Genomic DNA, 24,695 nt, shown 5'->3' on the forward strand with positions numbered 1-24,695 from the left:
GCACCATGTGTGTGCGTGGGCCCATGGAGGTCAGACGAGAGCACCAGAACTGGGGTGACAGGAGGCTGTCAGTGCCACAAGGGCACTGGGAACCAAACTGGGTCCTCTGTGAGCAGCACTTGCTCTGCACCACTGAGCCATCTCTCCAGCCCAAGATTCACTCGTGTGTGTGTGTGTGTGTGTGTGTGTGTGTGTGTGTGTGTGTGTGCGCGCACGCACACGCACGCGTGCGTGCATGTGCGCACATGCACATCATGTATATGTGTAGGTCCATGGAAACCAGAGGTGATGAACCCTTTGGAGCTGAAGTCACAGGCTTCTGTGAGCTGCCTGACCTGGGGACTGGGAACAAAACTGGGATCCTTGTAAGAGCAGCAAGAACTTTTAACTGCAGAGGCATCTCTCCAGCATTTTAATAAATAAGATATAGGTTAAAAGTCAAACATCAGAATCATCAGAATTGTACATATTATTTACATAATCCAAATGGATGTTCTTAAAGCTGAAAGAACATTTAAATGAGCTAGAACTCTGGAAATGTTGTTTTCTGTCTTTTATTTATTTATTTATTTATTTATTTATTTATTTAATTTTGAGAGATGGTTTGTGTTTGTTTATTTTTTTGGAGAAAGGGTTCCTGAATGTGGTCCTGGCTGTCTTGGAACTTGTTATGTAAAGCAGACTGGCCTTGAACTCATAAAGATCCTCCTGCCTCTGCCTCCTGCATTAAAGGCAAGCACCACTACACCCAGCCTTCTAGAATTTTCTTAGATTCTTACAATATTATCAGCCAAATTGTGACATAGTACAAATTCGAAAGAGTAAAACAAACACGACAGGAGATGGGTACACTGTGCACAAACCCCTTAAAAATTCTATTTTTCTTTTGATTAAAAATAAATAAAAGGGAAGTGATGAAGGAGCATTTCCCCTCATGCAAGGACTCCATGTTAAAAGACAAGGGAGTGAAGTGCACTCTGGGTGGGAACTGAGCTCTCACATAACAGAGACATGAGACTCCCTCCCAAGGTCAAAGTGCCCAGCACCACCTTGAAGCTATGAGTTAACTCCATCAGACAAGAAACAGAAGAACTTCCCAGGCAGTTACCAATCGCCTTACCTGTTGCCTGTACAGTGAGAGCTTGCCTTCAATTGGCTCATTTCTCATCATTTTCTTTTCAATCAACTGATTGATCTCCGTGTTTACTTCATTGACCTAAATCAGTGTAAAAGTTAAAGATGTTAAAACTCTCCCTGACAGCCAGGAGTGGTAGTACATACTTGAAACCCTAAGCACTAGGGAAGCTGAGGCAGGAGGATAGATACTTAAGATTAGTTTCAGCTACTCAGTAGAACTCTCTCAGAAAAACCAAGCAACCAATCAAATAACCAGACAACTATACCAACATCCCCAAGATTATGTGCACTAAGCGAGCTCGGCCTAGCAGCAGGCCACATTCAGCTTGAGTTTATGTAACAGTTATCCATTACAGAAGTCACCAGGAGCAAAGTCCCAACTACTGTATAAGTCGACTATTGTGAGCACTTTTAGAAACAACTTAAATTTAATAATAAATAATATACAATTTGATTACTTCTACAGATGGAATCAGATATGTACACAATCCTGAAGCATTTATAGGAATTATTCTTACATTATTATATGAAATCTGAAGTTACCCACATACCTCCGCTGTGACTTACAAATCACCAGGTAACAATGTGAACCCAGTCAGACATTCCCCAGAGGCAGAAGACAGGGAGTTCACGGACCCAGCTGAAAGCTGACATGGAACATGTAAAGCTCACTGATGGACACCATTTATACTACTCATTAACCCTTTCCAAAGTAATGACACCCGCCGGGTAACACCAGTCCTTTCTACAAAGAAAAGCAAACAAGCCAACCACGGCTGGGTATATCCATCCTTCAAAAGCCTGAACCCCCTAACCTGTGACCTCCAATGTAAGCCACATCTGACCTGAGTATCCATGTTGCCTAAGTGAGTTAAAAGGGCAATGTGTTCAGAATGAGACATTTAACTGGAGAGCTTATTAAATACATCAAAGAGTCATCAAGTAAAAACCTTTCAATCAATTTTCATGAGAACTGTTTTTTTTGTTTGTTTGTTTGTTTGTTTGAGACATGGTTTCTCTGTGTAGCCCTGGCTGTCCTGGAACTCACTTTGTAGACCAGGCTGGCCTCGAACTCAGAAATCCACCTGCCTCTGCCTCCCAAGTTCTAGGATTAAAGGCAGGTGCTACCACTGCCTGGCTGAGAACTTTTAAAAATATACAAATGATTAGTGTTTTATTTATAGGGAACAAGATGTTATAATACATTAGCATCCAGTGGATTCTGAAGCAAAGTCCAGTCAAAGTACACATGAGAAGTACACATTTTTTGTTTTATACTTAAAGACAAAAAATGATAATATATTATGATTATTCTAAAGAATACAACATTCTAGAATCTCCACAAGGACAACAGATCAGCAGCGCTATCAACCCTTAGCCAAGGCTAGCTCTAGAGTCACAAGGAGGACACCACAGGAAGAGTACAGGTCCTTGTCACAGGACAGATACACTTAAACTATAAGAAGACCATCACTTACTTTAGTCTCAAGTTCGAGAAGATCAGAGTGGCCCATAGCTGGCTCAGAAACCACCTTTTGTAAAAAATGTAATTCCTTTTTCTTGCTTTCTAGTTCTTTTGGAAATTTTTCAGTGACCATGTATGAGTTAAATTTTATCTCCTCCTCTAGCCTCTTCATTAAACCTTTAAAAGACAAAGTAAGTGAAAGTTTAGTTCAAAAGGGCAGGTATTGTGATATTCCGCATCCTGCTTTGTGATCAGAACGAGGAGTGGGGCTATGCATTAAAGCTCTCTGTGCAGCATCTATACAGTACCATAGAGATCACTGAAGTCTTTCCGGGTTAATTAGTATGAGTATAAATCATAACTTACATAAAATATTTAGATCGTTAGAGCAAAAGTGTATTAAGATCTTTCTAACTTTATAAACTAGTTCCTTAAATTACGAAATACACAAATAATAGTTACAGGAGCAGGTCTATCAGTGTCCTATTTCACCTTCTATGTATTTAAGAAACCAGTGGGTCAAAGTAAAACACAAATTTCCCCCAGGAATTCTCCTACACATGGATATTTTATTCTTCTTTCTCTTCCCTTCCCTTTCCCGTCTTTGTGTATATGTGTGTGTTCTTATATGCGTTATTTTTCAAGACAAAGTTTCTCTGTGTAGCCCTGGCTGTCCTAGAACTCACTCTGTAGACCAGGCTAGCCTTGAACTCATAGAGATCCTCCTGCCTCTGCCTCCCCAGTGCTGGGATTAAAGTCTTGCCTGGCTTCTTAAACTTTGAATAGATCATAAACAGCAACGCATGGTACTATGCCAGCTTCAGACCAATGCAGACAGAGCTAGAGGTCAACAAGTTCAAATCCGGAGAAGAGAAAGAAAAGTGCCCACTTGAAAAAATGTTTTAGATTTAGTTGCTTTTAGTTTTTTAAAGTATTAATTTATAGTAAATATTTTTAAGATTTAATAGTTTTCTTACTTTGGCAGATGTACAACTATATACAGATTTTCAGTGAATAATGGTTTTATTGTAAATTCCCAGCCTGGAGAGATTTACATAGTTTATTTCTGATCTTTCCGTTACACATTTACAAATTCTGGCTTGACTTTTAAAAATGATGAGTTTCTAGCTTAAGTAACCTACGTATAAGATTGCATAACAAATCTGGCCCAAAGCCTTACAATTATTTTTAGTTCTGCTGTACAAATAGGACATGTAAAATTTTATTAATGCAAATTCACGAGTTTTCCATTCATTCTCTCAGCGCTCCCCCCACTTCTTTCCAGGACTGGAGAAGGTAGAGGAGGGAAGGGTGCACTGGGGTCCTCTCAGGCGCCCATCCCCACATGCCTTCTCACTAACTCCCCATCCCATCTTCTTTGTCATGTCCAGGCAGTTACATACTTCCTACAAGCACAGGTGCATGGAATCAAAGTCTAAAATGTTTTTTTACACATAAGACTCTTAAATATTATTTCTATTTTTAATAATTTATTTTATTCTGTGTGCATTGGTGTTCTGCCTGCATGTAGATCTGTGTAAGGTGTCAGGGCCCTGGAACTGGAGTTACAGACAGTTGCAAACTGCATGTGGGTGCTGGGGCTTAAACCCAGTCCTCTGGAAGAACAGCCAGTGCTCCTAACCACTGAGCCATCTCTCTGGCCCTAATTACTTCTCTACTTTAAAAAGTTTTGAAAACACAAATTAACCCTACAGTAACAAAAAACAGATCAATACCTGCTTGAGGAAGGGGACAGGACCAGAGGAGGCATTGCAAAGGCCACAGTGATGAGAGGCTTGTCAGCTATCTTGATTAAAGGCTGATGGCAGTCTGGGGAGAGAGCTGAGAAGCATGACAGAGTGCCTGCTCAGCATGCATGAGCTATGAGCAGGAAAGGCTAGGCCTCAGTTCCTGTCCACTTACAAAGTACATGCATAACATATAGTATCTTCTTTTTATCTATGTTTTCCTCACTTGATTTTTCCCTCCTGCCTGTGGAAAACATTGTGTTCTTTTTTATCCAAATTTAAACTTCAGCTCCTATCTCCTATTGTGTAACTGTTTCCTAGAAACTATACATTGAAGCACTACTTCCTGCAGAGAAGCCCCCTAACCAGGAAGGTAACCAACTCAAAATAGCTTCAGGAAGTTCCTGAAATTGACCAGATTCACCAGGCCCCTCCCTCCTGAAGTAAGAATAAAGCTGCTGAGAGTTACTCTTGGACTAGTTGTGATGGTTATTCTTGGTTGTCAACTTGACTACATCTGAAATTAACTAAAACCCATAATTGGAGAGCACATTTGTGAGGGGTTTTTAGCTTAATTTGAAATAGGAAGATTCACTTCTAATCTGGATCTTTGAGGTAGGAAGGCAAGCCTTTAATCCATATCTTTTGAGCTGAGAAAACCCACCTCTAATATCAGCCATACCTTCTTCTGGATGCCTATGTAAGGAAGGACATGGAAGAAGGAAATTTTTCTCTTTGCCTGTGTGCTCTGGGTTTGCTACCAAGTCCACTACTTCACTGGCATTAAAGTCTACTTCTTTGTGATTCCAGTGAAGACCAGTTCAGATATCCAGCTTCAGGAACTGAGAGCACCTACTAGATTCTTGGATTTTTCATTCATAGCCAACCATTGTTGGATTAGCTGGAGCACAGCCTGTATATAACAGTATACACACAGATACACACACATACATATTCATTCTATAAGTTACATTACTCTAGAGAACCTGATTAATACACTACTCAAACTGAGAAGAAGACCCTGAGACCGGCAAGCTGTCAGAAAGGAGGAGGATTGTCCTGGTTTCCTGGGAGAGGTGTAGACCAGGATCACTTGGAAAGGACATTCTCCAACCCGTTGAGCTTCCTACAGACTCAATAGGCAGTGTGCTCCAGGCTCCCAGCTTCTGTGAGCTGTCACCCATTCTGGGGTGGGCTTTGGTGATGCAGCTGTCTTTGAGTCCCTTCTTCTCCTATAAGTGACCCTTGCCTATATTCCTCTAAGTAGCCCTAAGAAATCCACAGTTCACTAAGCTGGACTTTGGCATCTGACACTGGTCTGTGAGTGGACATGTGCTGCAACTCCCCAGGAAAAGTTGTATGACACAACCCGCCCCAACTACTAACGGACTATTTACTAAATCCCCGACACATGAATTACTTCTTGATACTGTATTGTAGCTGTAATATAATGAAATGGTTAGGACATTCATATTCCTTTTATAAGAGAAACATGAAGAACATGTCCTATACATGTAGGGAAAATCTGTTGAGAATTTTTCTCCTAAAAAGTAAAATTTAGTAAACAAAGAATTAAATAAAGGACATCCACAACTAACTGTATGCTTACTCCTGGAACTGGAACTTAGCCCGGGATGAATGAGAAATGATACACAAAGCCGGAAATGACAAGTACTGGCTACTCAGCATGTCAATGCAAGGTTCCTATTCATTTCTCTTTTTTTCTTTCCTTTCCTTTTCTTTTTTAGAGTTTATTTTATTTTGTGTCTGGGTATTTTGCCTACACTGTATGTCTGTACACCACATGTATGCAGTGCCCACAGATGTTAGAGAAGGATAGCAGATCTCCTGGAGCTGAAGATGCAGATGGTTGTAAGCTGTTGTGTGGGTGCTGGGAACCGAACCTAGGTCCTCTGTAAGAGCTACAAGTGCTAAGTCATTTTACCGTTTTAACTACTGAGCCACTACTCCAGCCCCTGCACTATCCCTTAATAGCTTTATTGGGCTAGCACTCAACTGCCACCAAGTTCACTCATTCAGAGGCACAATTCAATAATTTCAGTATATAAACAGTTATCTAACCACCAGAACAATTTATTAGGTCATTATTAGCAAAGAAGTCTCTGAACTCATTTGTAGGCACTTACCTCTACCTGTTTCTTCCCAGCCCTAGAAAACTATTGATTTCTATTTCTATAGATCATCTCCTCCTCCTCCTCATTATTATTATTATTAGGATTATGATGATGATGATGATGTATGTTCTATCTGCATGTACACCTGCGTGCCAGAGAGGGCGTCAGATCACATTACGGATGGTTGTGAGCTGCCATGTGGTTGCTGGGAATTGAACTCAGGATCTCTAGAAGAGCAGTCAGTGCTCTTAACCACTGAGCTATCTCTCCAGTCCTCTATGGATGTTCTCATAAATAGTACCATACAATACATGGTCTTTTGTGATTGGCTTCTTAAAGTTATATTTTTGAGGTTCACCTATGTCATAAGCATGTATTAGAACTTCATCCCCTTTGGTGACAAAGCAATGTTCCACTGTATAAATACACAGGTTAGGTACATGTGGGTTGCTTCAACTCTTTTGCTTATTACAAATAATGCTGCTACGCACATGTATGTTTTTGTGTGAACAGATGTTTTACATTGCTTAAGAATATGCCTAAGAGTAGGGACAGTGGTTCTGGAGCTGGTGACATGACTCAGCAAGTCAGGGTGCTTGCCACCAACCAGACCTGGCGATCTGAGTCTGCTATGGAGCCCACACGATAGAAGAAAACCAACTCCCACGAGTTGTCCTCTGACCTTGATACTCATATAGCGGCACATGTGCCCCCTCACAAATGTTTTAAAAAAAAAAAAAAGGAAAGAATTAGAAGTTCATATGATAATAATTTTTAGCATTTTGAGATATTTCTAAACTGTTTTTCAAAGAAGCTACATCCTTTACATTTCCACAAACAAATATGAGGATCCCAATTTCTGTGCATCTTGCCAACACCTGTGATTATCTGTTGCATTTAGTACTGGTATCCTATGTATCATGTACTATTTATAGGTTATTATCCCACCCTCGGCTAGATATTCACATTGTGATATTTCTCCAGTTCAAAACACAAATGAGAGCATGCTCTGCTCTTAGCTTGTGTGACCTCCTTTGGGATGAGCAAGGAGACATTCAGTGCCTGGGATGGGATTAAGTGGGTCATGAAAACAGCTTGTCACCTGCCCGAGCTAAGAAGAGATCAGCCGGAACATCCACCTTATTACCCACTCACTACCCTACAAACCAGGCCATAGAAAACATTCAGCTTCAAGGTCTAGTAGTTGATTTTTTTTTTTTTTTTTGAGACAGGATTTCTCTCTGTGTAGCCCTGGCTGTCCTGGAACTCATTCTGTAGACCAGGCTGGCCTCAAACTCACAGAGATCTGCTGCCTCTGCCTCCCAAGTGCTGGGATTAAAGGTTGTGCTATAATCGCCAACCTTGATTCTTCTTCTTTTGAGCCTTGACAAGATTCATATTTTTTCCATCCATTGCACGCATCCTAAGCACACAGGGACGAGCAACCTCCACAGTTACATTATGTTCACCATTTGACTGAAAACAGGAGGCAGAAAACCATTTTTGAAAACCCATGGTTTGTTTTTGTTTTTAAAATCAGGATTCCCTTTGACCAGACAGGTAACAAAATGATCCTCTAAAATGCTGAAACAACTAATGCCTACGAGTCATCTTCAGGGCTATCCTGGGGTAAATTACTACTTTCTAGTCCTCTGCATCACGGAGTGACTCACTTACTCTCAGGCTTTGCATCTGCCGCTGCGTGCCGCATGCTCTTCAGCTGGTTTTGCACTCTCTGCAATCTCTGCACCGCATGAAACAGCTTTAAACGATAAGGCAACTTATTACTTGCTCAGTCCGCTGAGATAATGCTTACATAGACAAGCAATGGGAGATATACGGGATTCCTACTCTATAGAAGAAACAGGGAAGTACTGAGAAAATAACTGCACTAAACCAAAAACGTAACTAGTTTTCTCAATGTATTTTTGTGTTAATTTAACTGTTTATTTATTGTATTTTGTATGTGAGTGTGTGTGTTTATGTGTGTGTGTGTGTGTATGTGTGTGCTTCAGTGTATTCATGACTGTGTGCATGTGTGCCAGACAAGAGTGTCTGATCCACTGGAATTAGTCATAGGAAGCTGTGAGCTGTCCTATGTGGGTGCTGGGAACCACACTGGGGTCTCCTGCGAGAGCAGCACATGCTCTTATCTACTAAACCATCGTCTCTCTAGCCCCTCATATAAAATTTTAAAAATTCTTCCAGAACATTTTTCTTTAGTTACTGCTTAAGCTAGCGATTCAAGAAAACTCTTCAGTTTGGAGGTCGTGGCATGCACCTTTAATCCCAGAATTCGGGAGACAGAGGCAGGAGGATCTCTGTGAGTTCAAGGCCAGTCTACATAGTCAGCTCCAGAACAGCAAGGACTATATAGGAAGATCCTGTCTCAAAATAAATAAAGAATAAAGTTCATAGAATAATTTTTTTAAAGAAACTATTTCTTAGAGAGGTGCCTGCCTTCCCTTGCGTAACAAGGTTTTCTTGTACACATTGGCAGTAATGCCTCGGCACCAGACCCTGACCTTAAATAACCACCCGAGGCTCAGAGAATGGAACCCACCACTGCAGTAAACTGCTGAGCTGCCAAGTCAGATCACACAGAGCTAAATGTCTTGGCTGCCAGCTTAAATTGGCAATTTAGAAATTACACTGATTTGAAATATATGTTTAAAGTTTAAGGCAGATGTTTAATAAATTAAAGTAATACTTTAAAGCCAAATATTTTCTTCTTTAAGGTGAAGTTTCAAAGTATGGCAGTATGGGTGACTGTGAGTCCCCAACTACTATTACTTAAGAGTTTCTGTGACACTGTCACCACCAGCAGCACCCTCTCAGGCTCCATATGACGTGTAAGTGCTGTGTTCTGGGCTGCACTTGCCTCAGGTTGCTCTACAGATCGCTCTATTGTGTAGCAGTTAAGGTTAGCTGCTAACCATACAGTATTACTGGGCTCCCTGCGTCTGAGGCAGTGAGAACAGTCTTTTGCTTTCACTGATCACATGATCCTGCATGTTTCATTCCAGTGGCAAATAAGCAAACTGCATGTTACAATAAAAAATAAACAAATACTGGGGATACAGCTCCATTGTAGAGTGCTTGTCTAACGTGTGTCTGAGGGTCAACCCTCAAATACTGAAAAAAAGGAAATAAAGAAACAAAGGAAAGAAAAACAGTAGTCTTGACTGGGGATACAGCTCAATCATAGAGCACTTGTGCAGCATGAGAAAGGCTCCTGGCTTGATTCCCAGCAACTCTCACACACACACACACACACACACACACTCACACACATATACATACACTCACATACACACACACACACACACATATACATACACTCACACTCACATATACATACACACACATACACACACACTCACACACATATACATACAGTCACACTCACATATACATACACTCACACACACACACACACATATACATACACTCACACTCACATATACATACACACACATACACACACACACTCACACACATATACATACAGTCACACTCACATATACATACACACACATACACACACACTCACACACACAATCACACACACACATACTCATGCACTCATATAAAACCCATCCAAAAGAAAAAGAGTGGATCCATCAATAGAAAATGAGAAACTGTAAAAATTTTCTTTTTTTTTCTTTCAAGTTGAATGCCAAGAGGAGCTACTTCTGCGGTCCTGAGTATAAACTTCCTGTGGATACCTGATTCTTTTGTTCCTGTTTCTGTTGTGCAAGAAATTCTTCTCTCTCTTTCTCAACTCGAAGCTGTCTTGCTATTTTAAGCATTCGCTGATGGTTCTGAACGGTCTCCACCTACAGCAAGAGAATAAGTAGTGCATGGTACTGTCAAGTTGGAGAAAGGCATTAGCAGGTCACGTGACCCGACATCCACTTATCATTTCCTCTTGGTAAACAGTACTCCCCAGAGAAGACAGCCAAGCTTTCAACACAGGTCCTTGAAAGCTCTGGGCTACTGCCTGGGAGATCCCTTTCCTTCTGCGTTACGTGAGTCCGTCCTCCACTGGACGCCCAGGCCTGGCTTAAGCTTTACTTGTATTCCTAAGTCTCTGCCAGTCCTTGGGACCGGGGCTGAGGTGTATGGGGTAACTCACAACTTACCCTCTTCTTCAGCCGTTCAACTCTCTTCATGAGCTGGTCTTTTTCCTCCTCCATTGCGCTGATATCCTAAAAAGCAGTAAAGAGGTTATTAAAAAAAACACACTCAGTCTACAGGATGAGGTGAGGCTTGACCAAGCCCTGTGTCTCCCATCCCATCATAGCCAGAGCAGCAAGTAACAAAGACCCTCTTTTGATTTAAGGGCATTCTCATTTCCCCCAGGCTCATTTATGCAAGAAGAAAAACAATGGTAGCGTGGCATTCATCTAGAAAAGTACCTGAAGCAGGTTATAGCACAGCAAGGTAAAGCTGCCAGCCAGTACATTTGTGCTCTGATTCCAAATATGCCTACATGAGTCTCCAAAACCTTCCATAATGAAATTTGTGCAGGTCTAAATGCACGAACAGCTGCTGACAGCCCATCTGCTCTGTTAAATACCAACCACACATCCTGCCAATTTCCCATCAAAACTATTTTTAAGGTTATGATGGGGGGTTTGTTTATTCAGTTGGTTGGTTAGTTGGTTGGTTGGTTTTGTTTTGTTTTTGAGACAGGGTCTCCCTAGATAATCCTGACTGCCTTGGAACTCACTATGTAGATCAGGCTGGCCTCAATTTCAAAATATCCACCTGCTTCTGCCTCTTAGTACTAGAATTAAAGGCATGTGCCACCATGCCCTATCCATACGGTATTTTTTTTTTGTTTTTTTGTTTTTGTTGTTGTTGTTTTTGAGACAGGGTTTCTGTATATGTCTAGCTGTCCTGGAACTCACTTTGTAGACGAAGCTGGCCTCGAACTCAGAAATCTGCCTGCCTCTGCCTCCCGAGTGCTGGGATTAAAGGCTTGTGCCACCACGCCCAGCTCCCATATGGTATTCTTAAAATGTAAAACTGAAGTTTGTTGGTGGTAGGGGCACAAATCTTTAATCCCAGTGCCCAGGAGACAGAGGCAATTGGGTCTCTTTGAGTTTGAAGCCAGCCTGGTCTACAAAGCAAGTTCCAGGTCAGATAAGGCTACAGAGAAACCCTGTCTCAAAAAACTAAAATGAAAAAAAAGAATGGCCAGGCATGGTGGCTCACACCTTTAAAACTGTTTTGTCAACCTCTGTGAAAAGAAAAAAAATTAAAAATAAACTACCTTCTTTTAAATCAGCTCTACAATAGTTCATATAGAAATCAGAGAAGCAAACAAATTTCTGTCTTAAACAAACAAGCAAAAGCAAAGCAAAACAAAACAAAACGAGCAAAACCCAAAAGCTCATGCAGAAATCCTATAGGTCACATGTACAATGGTAGCCATTACTGGTAGGATTTCAGGAAATATTGATAGTGCTGTGTTAAAAAAAAATAATGTAAGAAGTCATAAAACTAACGTGTATCCCTTCAGGCTATGAACTCTGTACATGGGCTGTTCTAGGAAAATATTCACAACAGCCAACAAGATGGCTCATTGGTCATTGGGTAAGGATAATTGGTGCCTAGACTGACAACCTGAGATCAATTCTTGGGATTTACATGGTGTGTGTGTGTGTGTGTGTGTGTGTGTGTGTGTGTTTATGAATGTTTGTTAAGATAGGGTTTCTCTGTGTAGCCCTGGCTGTCTTGGAACTCACTTGGAGACCAGGCTGGCCTCTAACTCAGAAATCTGCCTGCTTCTGCTTCCCCAGTGCTGGGATCAAAACTAAGCACTAAGCACTCGGGAGGCAGAGGCAGGCGGATTCTGAGTTCAAGGCCAGCCTGGTCTACAAAGTGAGTTCCAGGAAAGCCAGGGCTACACAGAGAAACCCTGTCTTGAAAAACCAAAAAAACAAAACAAAACAACAACAACAACAACAAAAACTATGCATTAGTACTACCCAGCAGAGTCAGACTTTTTCTTTTTTTAATTTATTTATTTTATATGAGTCCATTGTCACTCTCTTCAGACACAACAGACGAGGGCATTGGATCCCAGTACAGTTGGTTGTGAGCCACCATGTGGTTGCTGGGATTTGAACTCAGAACCTCTGGAAGAGCAGCCAGTGCTCTTAACCGCTGAGCCATCTCTCCAGCCCCCAGACTTTTTCTATAAGGATTCCTACTGATGCCAATGCAGCTAAATTTTTTTTTGCAGCAAAAATTTTAAAGAATCTAAATGTCTGACAATGATTAACCACAATGTAACAAAACAAAAGTCATCAAGATGACACAGAAGACTATTTAATGACATGAGAAAAAGTCATAAACTGTCACAGCTTGAAAGAAGCACACTGCAATTGTTGTGCATCGTTCACCTTCAAGGGAGAGAAATGTCAGCAGCAGGTATCCTGAGAGCATGTGGTTGGGACTGAACTCTTTTTTAATTTCTTCTGTCACCATGGTTTTTTAAATCTGTTACAGAGAACAGGTTCAAGGATATTTAGTAATAATGAATGAAACTAAAGTCAGCCTCAGGATTCTTCCATCTCTATGTTCACTCACAGGACACAGGAGATGACATCCTTATCTCAAAGAGCTGAGCTCACCTTTCATTTCTCGTATTCAACAGACTCCTACCGAGGGCCTGTCCTATGACAAGGACCATGTCAGGCACTGGGAATACAGTGGTGAAGACGCAGAGACACAATCCCTGCCTTCTTAGGGCTTCACACAGTTAGAAAGACAGACATTAAGGCACTTATAAGGGCAATGAATGCCATCACAGGAAAAGAACTAGGGAACGTGATCTATTTAGGGAGTCAGGGACAGCTTCCCTGAGGAAGAAACTTTGATGTCCCCGATTTAATGAGAATATAAAGATAGCACTCATAACTCAGGAATTCTAAAAATACAAGATTCATGCAAGTCAGAATAGCAAGTCTTTAAGGAAAGTACTTAAATGCCTGGGCAGAATGTAAAAATATTTTCTGGAGAACATATATTAAAAGCCCTAAAGTAATTTATGTGCGTTAATAAGTAATTCTACATTTAAAAACCACTGCAAAGAAACAAATACAGCCATGCAAATCATGGCATTATTTATAATAACAAAAGAAAATAAAGCCAAAGTGTAAACACGATTAATGTGTAAGCACAACAGAAAATAGATTTGGTCACTGTAGTCACAATGAAAATGCAATGGGATGACTACAAAGCAGCAGGAGCTGGAGAGATGGCTCAGTGGCTAAGAGCACACATGCACAAGTTCAGTTTCCAGCACCCACGTTAGGCTTCCCATGACTGCCTATGACTCCAGCTCCTGGGGCTTCAACATCCTTCTCTGGACTCCGCAGACACCTGTACTCACATGTGCATGCTCCCACAGAGATGCGCACAGAGATACATTAAAAACAAACAAACAAACAAACAAACAAAAAACAGTGAAACTCACTGGTGAGACTGTGAGAATGGCTAGGCCAGCAAAGCTCGCCAAGCAAACTGCAGCCAGGACTGGAGTTCAGGACCTACGCAATGAGCAGGCATGGTAGCACACACCTGGGACCCCAGCACCAGGGAGCTGAAACAGGAGGACCTCGGAGCTTTGCTGGCCAGACAGTCTAACCTAATTAGTGAGCTGCAGGCCTACGAGAAACCCTGTCTCTAAGGAGGATGGGATCCTGAGGGAGTCCTCTGACCCTCATTTTAAAAAGCAAAATGGAGTCATTATGTGTTCTGTGTTCTCAAATAAACACAATGCAACTTTCCCCTTTTTGTTCTTTTCTGCATTTTCTGTATCATATGAAGGATACCTATCAAATAAAGATTCAAAATGAAGTATTTCTAAATCCTGCTAGATATCAACATCAAACATGCACTTGGTGCCCTCATTGATTTCTTCAGTAGAGACCGACAGAGGAAAGGCTGGGCATGGCTGAGCGTGCCTCTAATTTCAATGCTGGGGGTAAGGGGAGATGGGTATTGAGAGCTTGCTGCCCGGTCAGATTAGCCTAAGCTTCGGGTTCAATTAGAGATTCTGCCTCAAAAACTAACATACATAGAAGGGAAAGACTCCAGGTGACTTCTAGGTTCTACATGCACACACACGGATACGTATGTCTACATGCAAAGACATACACACAACATATTAAAGGTCATTAAAAGCAGTCATATACCTAGTTTCCATACAGTTAAAACTCATGTTGAATAACTAAAATCAGAAAAAGCTAAACACAGCATTATTCAAGTCCAAATAGATATTTCTTTACCCTTCTGATTTCTGCTGTAGAGAACCCAGATGTTTTGAGCTGCTCACACTCTTTATGCAGAGTTTTAAAGGCTTCCATCAGCTCTTCATACTGGAAAGGAAGTCAGCAGGTTAGCAGTTGCAGCGCCATCCTGCAGTGTCCTCGTCACCGAACCACCCACTCCCTTCACCAATCACTTCAGTCCTTGGAGGAACAGCACTAAAAACAGTATGGTGCATAAGCATCATTCTAGGCCCTAGAAGGCTGAGGCAGGATCTCGAGTGTGAACTCAGAATGGGCTACATATCAAAGCCTTGTTTCAAAAACAAAACAAAACAAAACAAAACCTCCTCACATTTTTGCACACTAGATAGTATCTAAAAACAAGAACTGCTCGGCTCCTCACAGTCTACCCTCTAGCTCTGCCAACCTGGAACAGTCTATGCTCCCACCTGCAGGTTACCTGCTCTATGTCCTCTGAGAACGCTCACGACACATTCCCTCCTAATCCGAATCACAGATTCATCCCAATAAATAGTGGTATAGATACCACTATCCTAAGGCTGTCTATCAGAGATATCATGTTATAACAGAGGAGTTGCCTGTCTGGCTCCTTCCAGGAAATAGCAAGAGCCAGGAGGGTAAGAACTTGTCATACAGACCTTCACAGCCCTCGGGCATTCTGTAGGACATGATCTGCATAGGTGCGTAATACAGAGTAGTCGAGTTAATGAAACTCACCATCCACAGCTCTTATCCTAATTTTAGGGCACTGTCAGGTCTGAAAGTGTAGCTCAGTGGTAGAACATGTACCTAGTATGCCTAAGATCTGGTCAATCTCTAGCACCACACACACCACTGTGGTTTTTTAAAATAACAATATCAGAAAAATCAATACTTGTGACTGATAATATGCTATAAATCTACAAAGTATCCACTCTAAAGCTTTTCATTGAGAAAGATAGCACACAATGTTTATTAGTGTTTTTGCTAAATGTGTCTCTTTTTTAGAACATATACCCTTGGACATGCTTCAAGAACAACATCTTTATTACTTTTTATCCCCTTAATTGGCTGAGCATATTAAAAGATACTATTAATAAACTTCCTCTAGAAGGTTTATTTACATTATCAAATACATATCAAACATATATTCAAAATGCACTCTTTTAAAATCCCTGCTAGTGGTCTACATGATATATAGGGAGCATTTATGAAGGGTGTTGGGAGGAGCAGACACACTCCACACACACACACATCCCTGTCTCCTTTATCAGATAAATGCCTACTAGGGCATCTGACCTGTGTACTTGTATAGCTGCGGCTTTAAGACATCAATACTAACTACAGTTTTAGTGCCACCATTAACACTACACTGATGAAAAATGAAAGCCTCCAGTTCATTATTTTGATTCAGTCCAGTACTGAGCAATCAACATACAGAAGCTACTGTACCAAATCCTGGAGGAAAAAAAAGATGGACATTATAAACTTGACACCTGTCTCCATGGACCTCATAGTCTACTTGAAAAGAAGACAGAATGACAAACTTTGTAACAAACTGCCCCAAATCAACCTAACTACTATGAGGTGAAAGTATAAAAAACTAAAACTCTTTGAAGCCTACACTGGTTACTCTGTTTCTACAGTCTTTGGTCAGGCAAGTACCTGGTGACATGAGGACCCAGGACCCAGAGCAGCTGAATCCTCATCATCACTAGCTATAAAGACCCGAGGTCAGAATGCAATGATGATGAGAAAAATACATTGCAACTTCAAACTTCCCATCCTCCCTCTGTCCTGAGAAACTGCAAGGCCTAGCTCAGCTGCAGGGCCCACATATTCCAACTGGGCGGAGGGAGGATGAATGAACGTCTATCATTTGTCCTGGTGATCAGCTTCTCTCTCAATCGGATGACAAACTACACGATTGCCTTACTGATGAGCACAGCGCCCTGCAATCTCAAGCTTGGGAGAAGTACTAAGCACAGAAAGTACTTGAACATCTTCATTTCCTATTCATAGGTCCTAGCACTAAACAGTATTTGTGGGGAAAAAAAAAAAAAGCCACAGTTTTAGACTTAACTCCAGCTGACCATGAGCTGATACCATTTTCCCTTCTGGTATCACCTGGAACTCTAAAATAACAATTAAAAAGCGATTTACACTGGCTCAGGCAGTGTTCATCATTGCTGTGTACCTGTTTATTGGTGTCAGCCACGGTCTCATCTTGAAGAAACTCACTTGGCACTTCCAGTTTTATTAAGAAACGAGCTAAATATGCCCTTTTCTTTAGTTCATTACTCCGCTGAAGAAGCCAGTGGAGCACTGGGTAAATCACAGGTTTACTTCCAATTACCAAGCCCTGACGGAAGGTACTCCTAAAGTGGAAACACAGAGATGCTCGTCAGCACAGCTAGAAAAGGCAGCCTTTGTTCAAAGGGTGACTTACAGGGTTAATCCCGATTGCTATAGACAACTACTTTTAAAATATGGATACAAGGCTGATGAGCCTTACATTAGTCAGAAAGTTACATCCTCAGGAAAGCACTCAAGTATCCAAGAAGCTGTGCTGAAACCATTAGTCGGCAGAGTTAACCTTAATACTGTACTGGCTGGCCAGCATTCTAGTTGGTTTGGTTTCTTAAGATTTATTTATTTATATTAACGTGCATGTGTATATTTGTGTAAGTATATGCTCTGTGTGTGTGTGTGTGTGTGTGTGTGTGTGTGTGTGTGTCTGTGTGTCTGTGTGTCTGTGTGTTTATGCCCTGAGAGGCCAGTAGAGAATGTATGATCCCCTGGAGCTGGAGCTGTAGGTGGTTGTGAGCCACCAAACTCAGGCCCTCTGGAGGAGCAGCAGATTCTTCGGGCCCCAGAGCTGTTTTTATGTAATGACACAAATCATAAATGGTATGTGCCTGACTGCTGGTGAGAGAGGAAGAACTGACCTACTTAAGACTTCTATGTAACAAAACAGCGTTAGAAGGATTAGAATTGTTGATTTTCAAATTCTGTGATGCCCTAAGGCCATCAGATGAGGGAGGACCAAGTGGCACCCAAAAAGACCAACTGTATCATCTGGAGTTTCAGACTTTAAAGCGGCTGTAAGAAGCATGGTATGTGAGCAGATCCTTACATGTCTGTGGCATTTCCCGGAGGTTTGTACTTAAGGATACCAAGAAGATTCAACATTCGTTTGGCTGTCTGCTCAGGCATCTCCTCTCTGATATCAACATCTTGCTAACAAACAAAGAAGTTGAAAGATATGTTATCCTTGTGTGTTTAACAAAGAAAGATATTTAAACTCATCGACAAGTTTGTTCTGCTACAGCATACCACAAAGAATGGTCTCTTCATAAAACAGATTAAGCACAGACTCCCTAATTCCAAGTCAGATCAGGATTCACATTTTTAATGTCAAGCTTCTAAAGTCTCCAATGGGAAAGTGAATAAAAGACATGAACTAACTTGCAAGATAATAAAACCTTTTATAAAATGTATCTTTATTCCAGGACCAAATCTATTTGTGTCTAGAAGAAGAGAAATAATGTCTAAATAAGTAGATAACTGAGGGACCAGTGAAACGGCTCACTGGGTAAAAATGGGTCTGCCACCGAGCCTGGCAAGGATCACAGGGATCCACATGGTGAAGGAAACTGATGCCTGCAAGTTGTCCTCTGACCTCCACACGGGTTTGATAGCATGTACACACCCACCACAAATGCACACAGCACGTACATGTCCCCACACATGCACACAGCATGTACATGCCCACCCACATGCACACAGCATGTACATACCCCACCCACATGCACACAGCATGTACATGCCCCACCCACATGCACACAAAATAAATGAAATGTAAAAAACTAAAACCTTTAAGTAGGTAACATAAATGTGGGTTGGCAGAGACGCCTGAAAGTTCATTAACTCCTCCTTACGAGCAGGTAAATGAGACCCAGGAACGGACTCTTCCACACACCCACAACAGTTAATTAAGAGGCAAAGGTGGGCGATCCTCCTACACTTTTCATTACAAAGAAACATCTTGAAAACTTACCTTGGGGTCAATCTCAGCCAGGACATCATTGAGAACTTGTAATAGTTGCATTGGTCCCAAAGAATCAAATGTGATTAAGTTATAGTTCTTCTTAAAAGGCTCCTTATTAAGGCTGTCCACGATGAATTTGATTTGGTCACTCATGATTAATGTTATAGCTTAAAACTATAGAGAGAAAAGAAAAAAAGAGGAGTGAGGAATCCTCAATCTTGGTAGCTAACGTGTTGGGAGAAATCAGAATTAAATTCATAGGAAGTAGGTAGAGAGGGATACTTCTGCACTACATACATAATGCTAGGACAAGCCAGTTTTATTGAAAGAAATCAGAATATGAAGATTTCAGTATGAAGTCTGTATATGCTGCTAATATTCAATATCGACCTGCTTCAGTATCAACTCTGACGCACCTAAACACAGACAAATGGACAATAATGTCCACCCGCATTAGAACCGCCCCCAATACAGTTTTTACCCTGGCTTAAAGACAGAATTATAGGCAAGCTTTTTTTTTTTAATTGGTTAACTCATATTTTTAAAAAATCATATTTCATGATAGAATCCAGATCTTATCCCTTTGAAAATCAGATCTGGCAACCCTGAGCCCGTATCTGTGCTTTGCCTCAACCAGGGAATGCAAATGGGGCCCATACACTTCAGGCCAGGCCTATTCTTCAGTGCTGTTTAGATCTCCAAATGCTCCCTGCCCCCATGTTACTATTACTGGGTTAGCCTGGTAGACCTCAGCTCTGCTACCCTGTGTATTTCAGGCCTTGGTTTCCATTTGCCTTCAGTGAGGAAGCAGTTTCCAGCATTCTGGCCTCCACCTTTCCTCAGATCATTTGTAAGATTCTCATTTCTTATGAAATAAAGCTCTCAAGACCTGTATGACCCAACTCAACTCAACCTTTCACTCTGAAACTTGAGCCCAGTCGCTGCTCCCACTTCCGCCTACGTTCAATCAACGCTGTTCTCTTTCTGCCTAGCAATGATTGCTCCTCCTTTTCCCTCCTTAGCTGGAGTGGATCTCACCACTCTCCAAGGCCCTGTTCGGGTTCACAATCTCTCAGGAAATCCTCAAGGAACACAGCCTGTCTGTCCTCCGTGCCCATCACACCACCAGCACAGCTTTCCTTAGGCAACTTTTTGTTGTTCTAGTTTCTTAGGGGCCTTTCTCTCTCTCTCTCTCTCTCTCTCTCTCTCTCTCTCTCTCTCTCTCTCTCTCTCTCTCAGAATCTATCCAGTTCCATTCTGAACACATATCGAGACTGAGGCGGTGATTTTTTTCTGCTAGGCTGAATGAACTTGTTCATTGGCCTCGAGCTGGAAAGCAAAACAAACAACCTGGAAGCCTGAGCATAAAAGGCTGTTACAGAAGATCATAGCCTTAAAAAATTGGAGAGTACCCTGGGTTTGGTTCCCAGAACCCATGTGGTGACTCACAAGTACCCCTAACTTCGTTTCCAGGGGATCTTCTGAACATCTGCAGCATCAGGCATCCATGTGGCACACATACATAACAAGCAAAGCATTCATATTTATAAAATAAATATTTTAAAATTTAGTTTTTAAATTTTTAATTAAAATTGAATAACTGATTTCTTAACAGCTGAAATGGCTTTACCAAGGGAAATTGCTTTACAAAATGAAGTGCTGGGCTGGGGATTTATGATGGCTTGCCTAACATGTAGTAGGAAGCCCTGGGTTTGATTCCCAGCACTGAATTAACTGGAGGTCCGTGAGCAGGCCTGTAACGTCAGCACTCAGGAGGTGGAAGCAGGAAGATCACAAGTTCAAGGTGGCCCTTGCTTGGCTACTCAGTATGAGGTCAAAGCCGCTTGGGCGACTTGAGACCTTGTCAAAATCACAGCAACAAAACTGAACTGCTATTCCTGAGTACTGCACCACACTGTAAGCCCAGAAGTGGGGCGGCTGAGAAAGAAGGAGGCAAAGTTTAAGGCCAGCCGGGGCTGCACTATAAGACCCTCTTAAACTGGAAAAGATGAGGCGGACAAGAAGACAAAGTCATCTCAATGCTTTCTTAGTTAAAACTATGAGACAGATACTGTTTCACTCAAGACATAAAGTAAGCCCTGAGCATCTTACTCCATACCTCTCTCTCTCTCTCTCTCTCTCTCTCTCTCTCTCTCTCTCTCTCTCTCTCTCTCTCTCTCCTTTTAAAACAGGTTTTGCTGTGTAGCCTTAGCTGGCCTGGAATTCACTGTGTAGACCAAGCTTCTCTCTCCTGAGTGCTGGGATTAAAATCAAGAGCCACCAAGTCTGGCATGAAATGGGTTCTTTAATTGGGTGGGTAAAGCTTACATTTAGAAGACATTTAAAAAGAAAGGAAGAAAGGAAGGAAGGAAAGGAGGAAGGAAGCTAGAAGGAAGGAAATAAAGTTGTTTTAAAAGATAAAGGATGGCACAACCAGTATAGTTGCTAAATTTAAGGTTTCTTTTAAGTTTATATATAAAGACTATCTCAGGGATAGTAGTGTGCAATTTTAATCTCAGTGCTAGGAGGCAGAGGCAGGAGGATCTCTGAGTTTGAGGCCAGCCTGGTCTACAGAGTGAGTTCCTGGGCAGCCAGGGCTCTACAGAGAACCATTGTCTCAAAAAACAAGCCATAAATAAATAAATTACAGGGAATATCTTTACTTTTTAAAAACTTGGGAGGCTCAAGTTTTCAACTGTAAAAATATAATACACATCCTGATATCCACATATATTTAAACTAATTTAGAAGTTGTCCATACGACTTTTTCTTCTTTGAGAAACACAAAACCAAACCAAATATCTGGATAAGCAAGGAAATGTTGTCAAGAGAAGAAAAGGGGAGGGGCTCACGATTATTACAGGCAACTTAATGGTTGCTAGGGGAGGGAAACCATAATTAAACTCATTGGACCTCCAAAAAAGAAAAGGGGAATGAGGTGGGGGCAAAAAAGTCGAAGGGAGATGGGTTAGGAAATGGATTCAGTTGGAGCAGGAAGGTGAAGAGCGAGAAACGGGGATGGGGTGATGGAATACACTATATGTATGCATGTGTGAATACAATGGTACCCATTATGCGCAACTAATACACGCCAAGTTTCCAAACTTTTTTTTTTAAGGAAAGAAATGAGCTGGGGTGCCCGCGCCCCGCGTTGCCCCACCAGCTTTCAGAGGACAGAGATGCTCTTGAACCAGGTAGGGCTGTCGCTGCCCGCCGGGCGCTGCGTGCTAAAATTAGCAAAAGCAATTACTCTCCCTCTTCCAGCGCAACCGGCCGAGCTAATTCACCAGCACTCACCCACTGCAGCACCCAGGGGGAGCCGGGGCAAGAATTAAAACCAGGACGCGCGTGGTATCCGGCCCAGCCGGGGCAGCGCGCGCAGGCCCAAGGCCTCCTGCGACGCCCGGGAACCGAGGGGGACCCGCGCGGCCGACCCCCCGCCCCCCGCCAGGCCCTGCTGCCGTCACCGGCCGGGAGCGGGCGCAGCTTGACGGGACTCGGGGGTTCGCGGAGTTCCCGACCGCGAGTTGGCGGGGTTACCTCAAAACCTCCTCACGAAACCACCTCCCCACCCTCGGGAGGCACTGGGGCGCTTGCGGGTTCTTAGAGACCGCTCCTTGGCAACGGTTGCCATGCGGTGACGTCACTTCCTCTGGCTCGGGAAGGAGGGGGCGCGCGTACACCGGAGGGCGGAGCCTCGGGCTGGAAAGCTTGGCCCTGGTACCTGGGGTTCAGAACTGCTGCAGAAAGCCTAGGGTGACTCGGGCTGTTTTTCCCACTTAGACTCCTGCTGATAATAACCTTTGCGAACCGTCTACCGTTCTCACCTTGACAAAGGGCTTAACCTGTGCTGTTTGCGTGTGCTGTTTCATTCATTCATTCATTTATTTACCAAACTTGGGGCAACGACTTGTTTGAAGCAGGACTGGATAGGGTTTGGGGTCAGAAAGCATTGCGCGTGGTTTCCGAATTTAGGTTTTCGACGAAAGAATCTCCAGGTTAAATCATGCATGGAACAATTATAAACTATGGATTGAGAGACCCAGACATGGAGAGGAGAGACAGACAGGGACAAATGGAGGCCTACTCTGAAAACTAGGTTAGCTGCTCAGACATCCTTGGAGAGACAGTAAATGTAATACCAGACTTGCCACCATCTCAAACTAACAAATGATAAATTAGGCATTCCATACTGCTGACTGCTGGGAATGTAATAGAGAGCAAGACCCAATAGGGTTGGTTCTGTCCTTACAGAGATGATGGGGAAAGAGAGGCAATATAGTTAAACAGCCCACGGCCGAGAGAAATGTACCAAGATGTCCCAGTGATGAGAGAGTACGTGTGATGTTTACTGGGGGACAGGGATGGCTGGAGGAATCATACTGTCATGTCTCCATTAGACAGAGCCCTGTTTAAAGACCAGTAAAAAGAATCCAAATGACCCGGTGAGGTAGCTCAACTGGTTAAAGACACTTGGCACACAAACCTAGCGACAGGTTCCACAGAGACAGATTGTGTCCCCACCTGCTACAGACCAAAGGAGGAACTGACTTCACCCTGTGATTCCTTGGTGTGATTTACTGAGGAGTCTAAGAAGACATGCCTAGCAACAGTTTTACAGCATAGAGACCTTGCTTATTCTGTCTGAAACAAACTGTGGGCAGCTTTTCTTCCCCCCCCCCCCCCGCAGACACCTGGTCAAGTCTGGTATGTAAGCTCCTAATGGTACCTTTTAACTGAACTGTGTTTGAGATTTTGAATAGATTTCTAACAGGCTCTAACCCTATGCGACAGCGGTTCTGAGAGCTTGTCACTTCTACCGCACCTCCCGCTCCTCCACCTCCTCATCCTGTTCTCCTATAGCCTGTGCTAGGAAAGAACTCTACCACTGAGTTACACCTCCAACCTTGCTTTTTACTTTTATGACATCATTAATTTATTGTGTGTAGGAGGGCCGGGCGCACTGTGAGCAAGGCCACCCCTGGGCATGTGGGCTTGGCCGATGTACGAAAGGGAGCTGAGAATCTCAGGAGAAGCAGGCCAGTAAGAAGTATTCCTTTGTGGCTCCTGCTTCAAGCTCCTGCCTTTTCTTTCCTGATGACGGACTATGATCTGTAAACTAAGTAAATCATTTCCTCCCCAAGTTGTTTCCGGTCATGGTAGTTCATTACTGAAATAGAAAGCAAACTAAAACAGGTGCTTAGATGCTGTGTCCTTGGGAAGGTCGAGGCTATCACTCCTGTATGACTTAATCTAAGAGCTCACTGTCATCTTGACTTGCTTTCTCCCTCCATCTCTCTCTGTCTCCTCCCCCTTTGCTCTGAATGGGCTGCTAGTACTGGGAGGCTTACCCCTGTCCTGGCAGCCTAGTGTTCCAGAAAGTTCTCAGCGAAGACTCCCATTGGCCCAAAAGATGTTAGACTATAGCCCCGATATGTTCACTTTTATTTTATGTATTTTATGTGTACAGATGTTTTTGTCTGCATGTGTGTACACCACGTGCATGCAGTGCCCATGGAGGCCAGAAGGGAGAGCATCAGACCCTTGGAAATGGAGTTAGAGACTGCTACCAGCCACTATGTGTATGTGACAGGAATCAAACTTGGGTTCTCTGGAAGAGCAGCACATGATTTTAATGCATAAGCCATCTCCCAGGACCCCCAGATGATTCCCTTTTTACATTTTTAAAAAATTCTTTTGGTCATATTTGATTTTGAAACAGTTTTACAAGCCAGGCATTGATGGTGCACGCCTTTAATCCTAGCACTTGGGAGGCAGAGGCAGGCAGATCTCTGAGTTTGAAGCCAGCCTGGTCTATAGAGTGAGTTCTAGGACAGCCAAAGAACAGACACAGAGATGCCCTGAGTCAAG

At 42.5% G+C, this 24,695-nt stretch overlaps 1 protein-coding gene across 4 annotated transcripts in view; it reads right to left on the reverse strand.

The window, feature by feature from the left end:
• Positions 1 to 22,455, reverse strand: part of Ift81 (intraflagellar transport 81) — a 73,610-nt gene extending 51,155 nt beyond the window's left edge. For 3 of the 4 annotated variants that reach the window (XM_021162439.3, XM_085837132.1, XM_021162437.3), the window contains exons 1-10: positions 22,365 to 22,455; positions 18,834 to 18,998; positions 17,910 to 18,013; positions 16,971 to 17,151; positions 14,792 to 14,881; positions 10,631 to 10,696; positions 10,214 to 10,324; positions 8,163 to 8,247; positions 2,616 to 2,779; positions 1,121 to 1,216 (exon numbers count right to left, since the gene is read on the reverse strand). In XM_021162439.3, coding sequence (XP_021018098.1) covers positions 1,121 to 1,216; positions 2,616 to 2,779; positions 8,163 to 8,247; positions 10,214 to 10,324; positions 10,631 to 10,696; positions 14,792 to 14,881; positions 16,971 to 17,151; positions 17,910 to 18,013; positions 18,834 to 18,977 — 1,041 coding nt within the window. In that variant the 5' untranslated portion in view covers positions 18,978 to 18,998; positions 22,365 to 22,455. The other variant, XM_021162438.3, reaches the window with a different exon arrangement.
• Positions 22,456 to 24,695: the final 2,240 nt, after the last annotated feature.

This window comes from Mus caroli, unplaced genomic scaffold (assembly GCF_978045245.1).
Source record: "Mus caroli unplaced genomic scaffold, Mus_caroli_1 scaffold_4, whole genome shotgun sequence".
Taxonomy (NCBI): domain Eukaryota; kingdom Metazoa; phylum Chordata; class Mammalia; order Rodentia; family Muridae; genus Mus; species Mus caroli.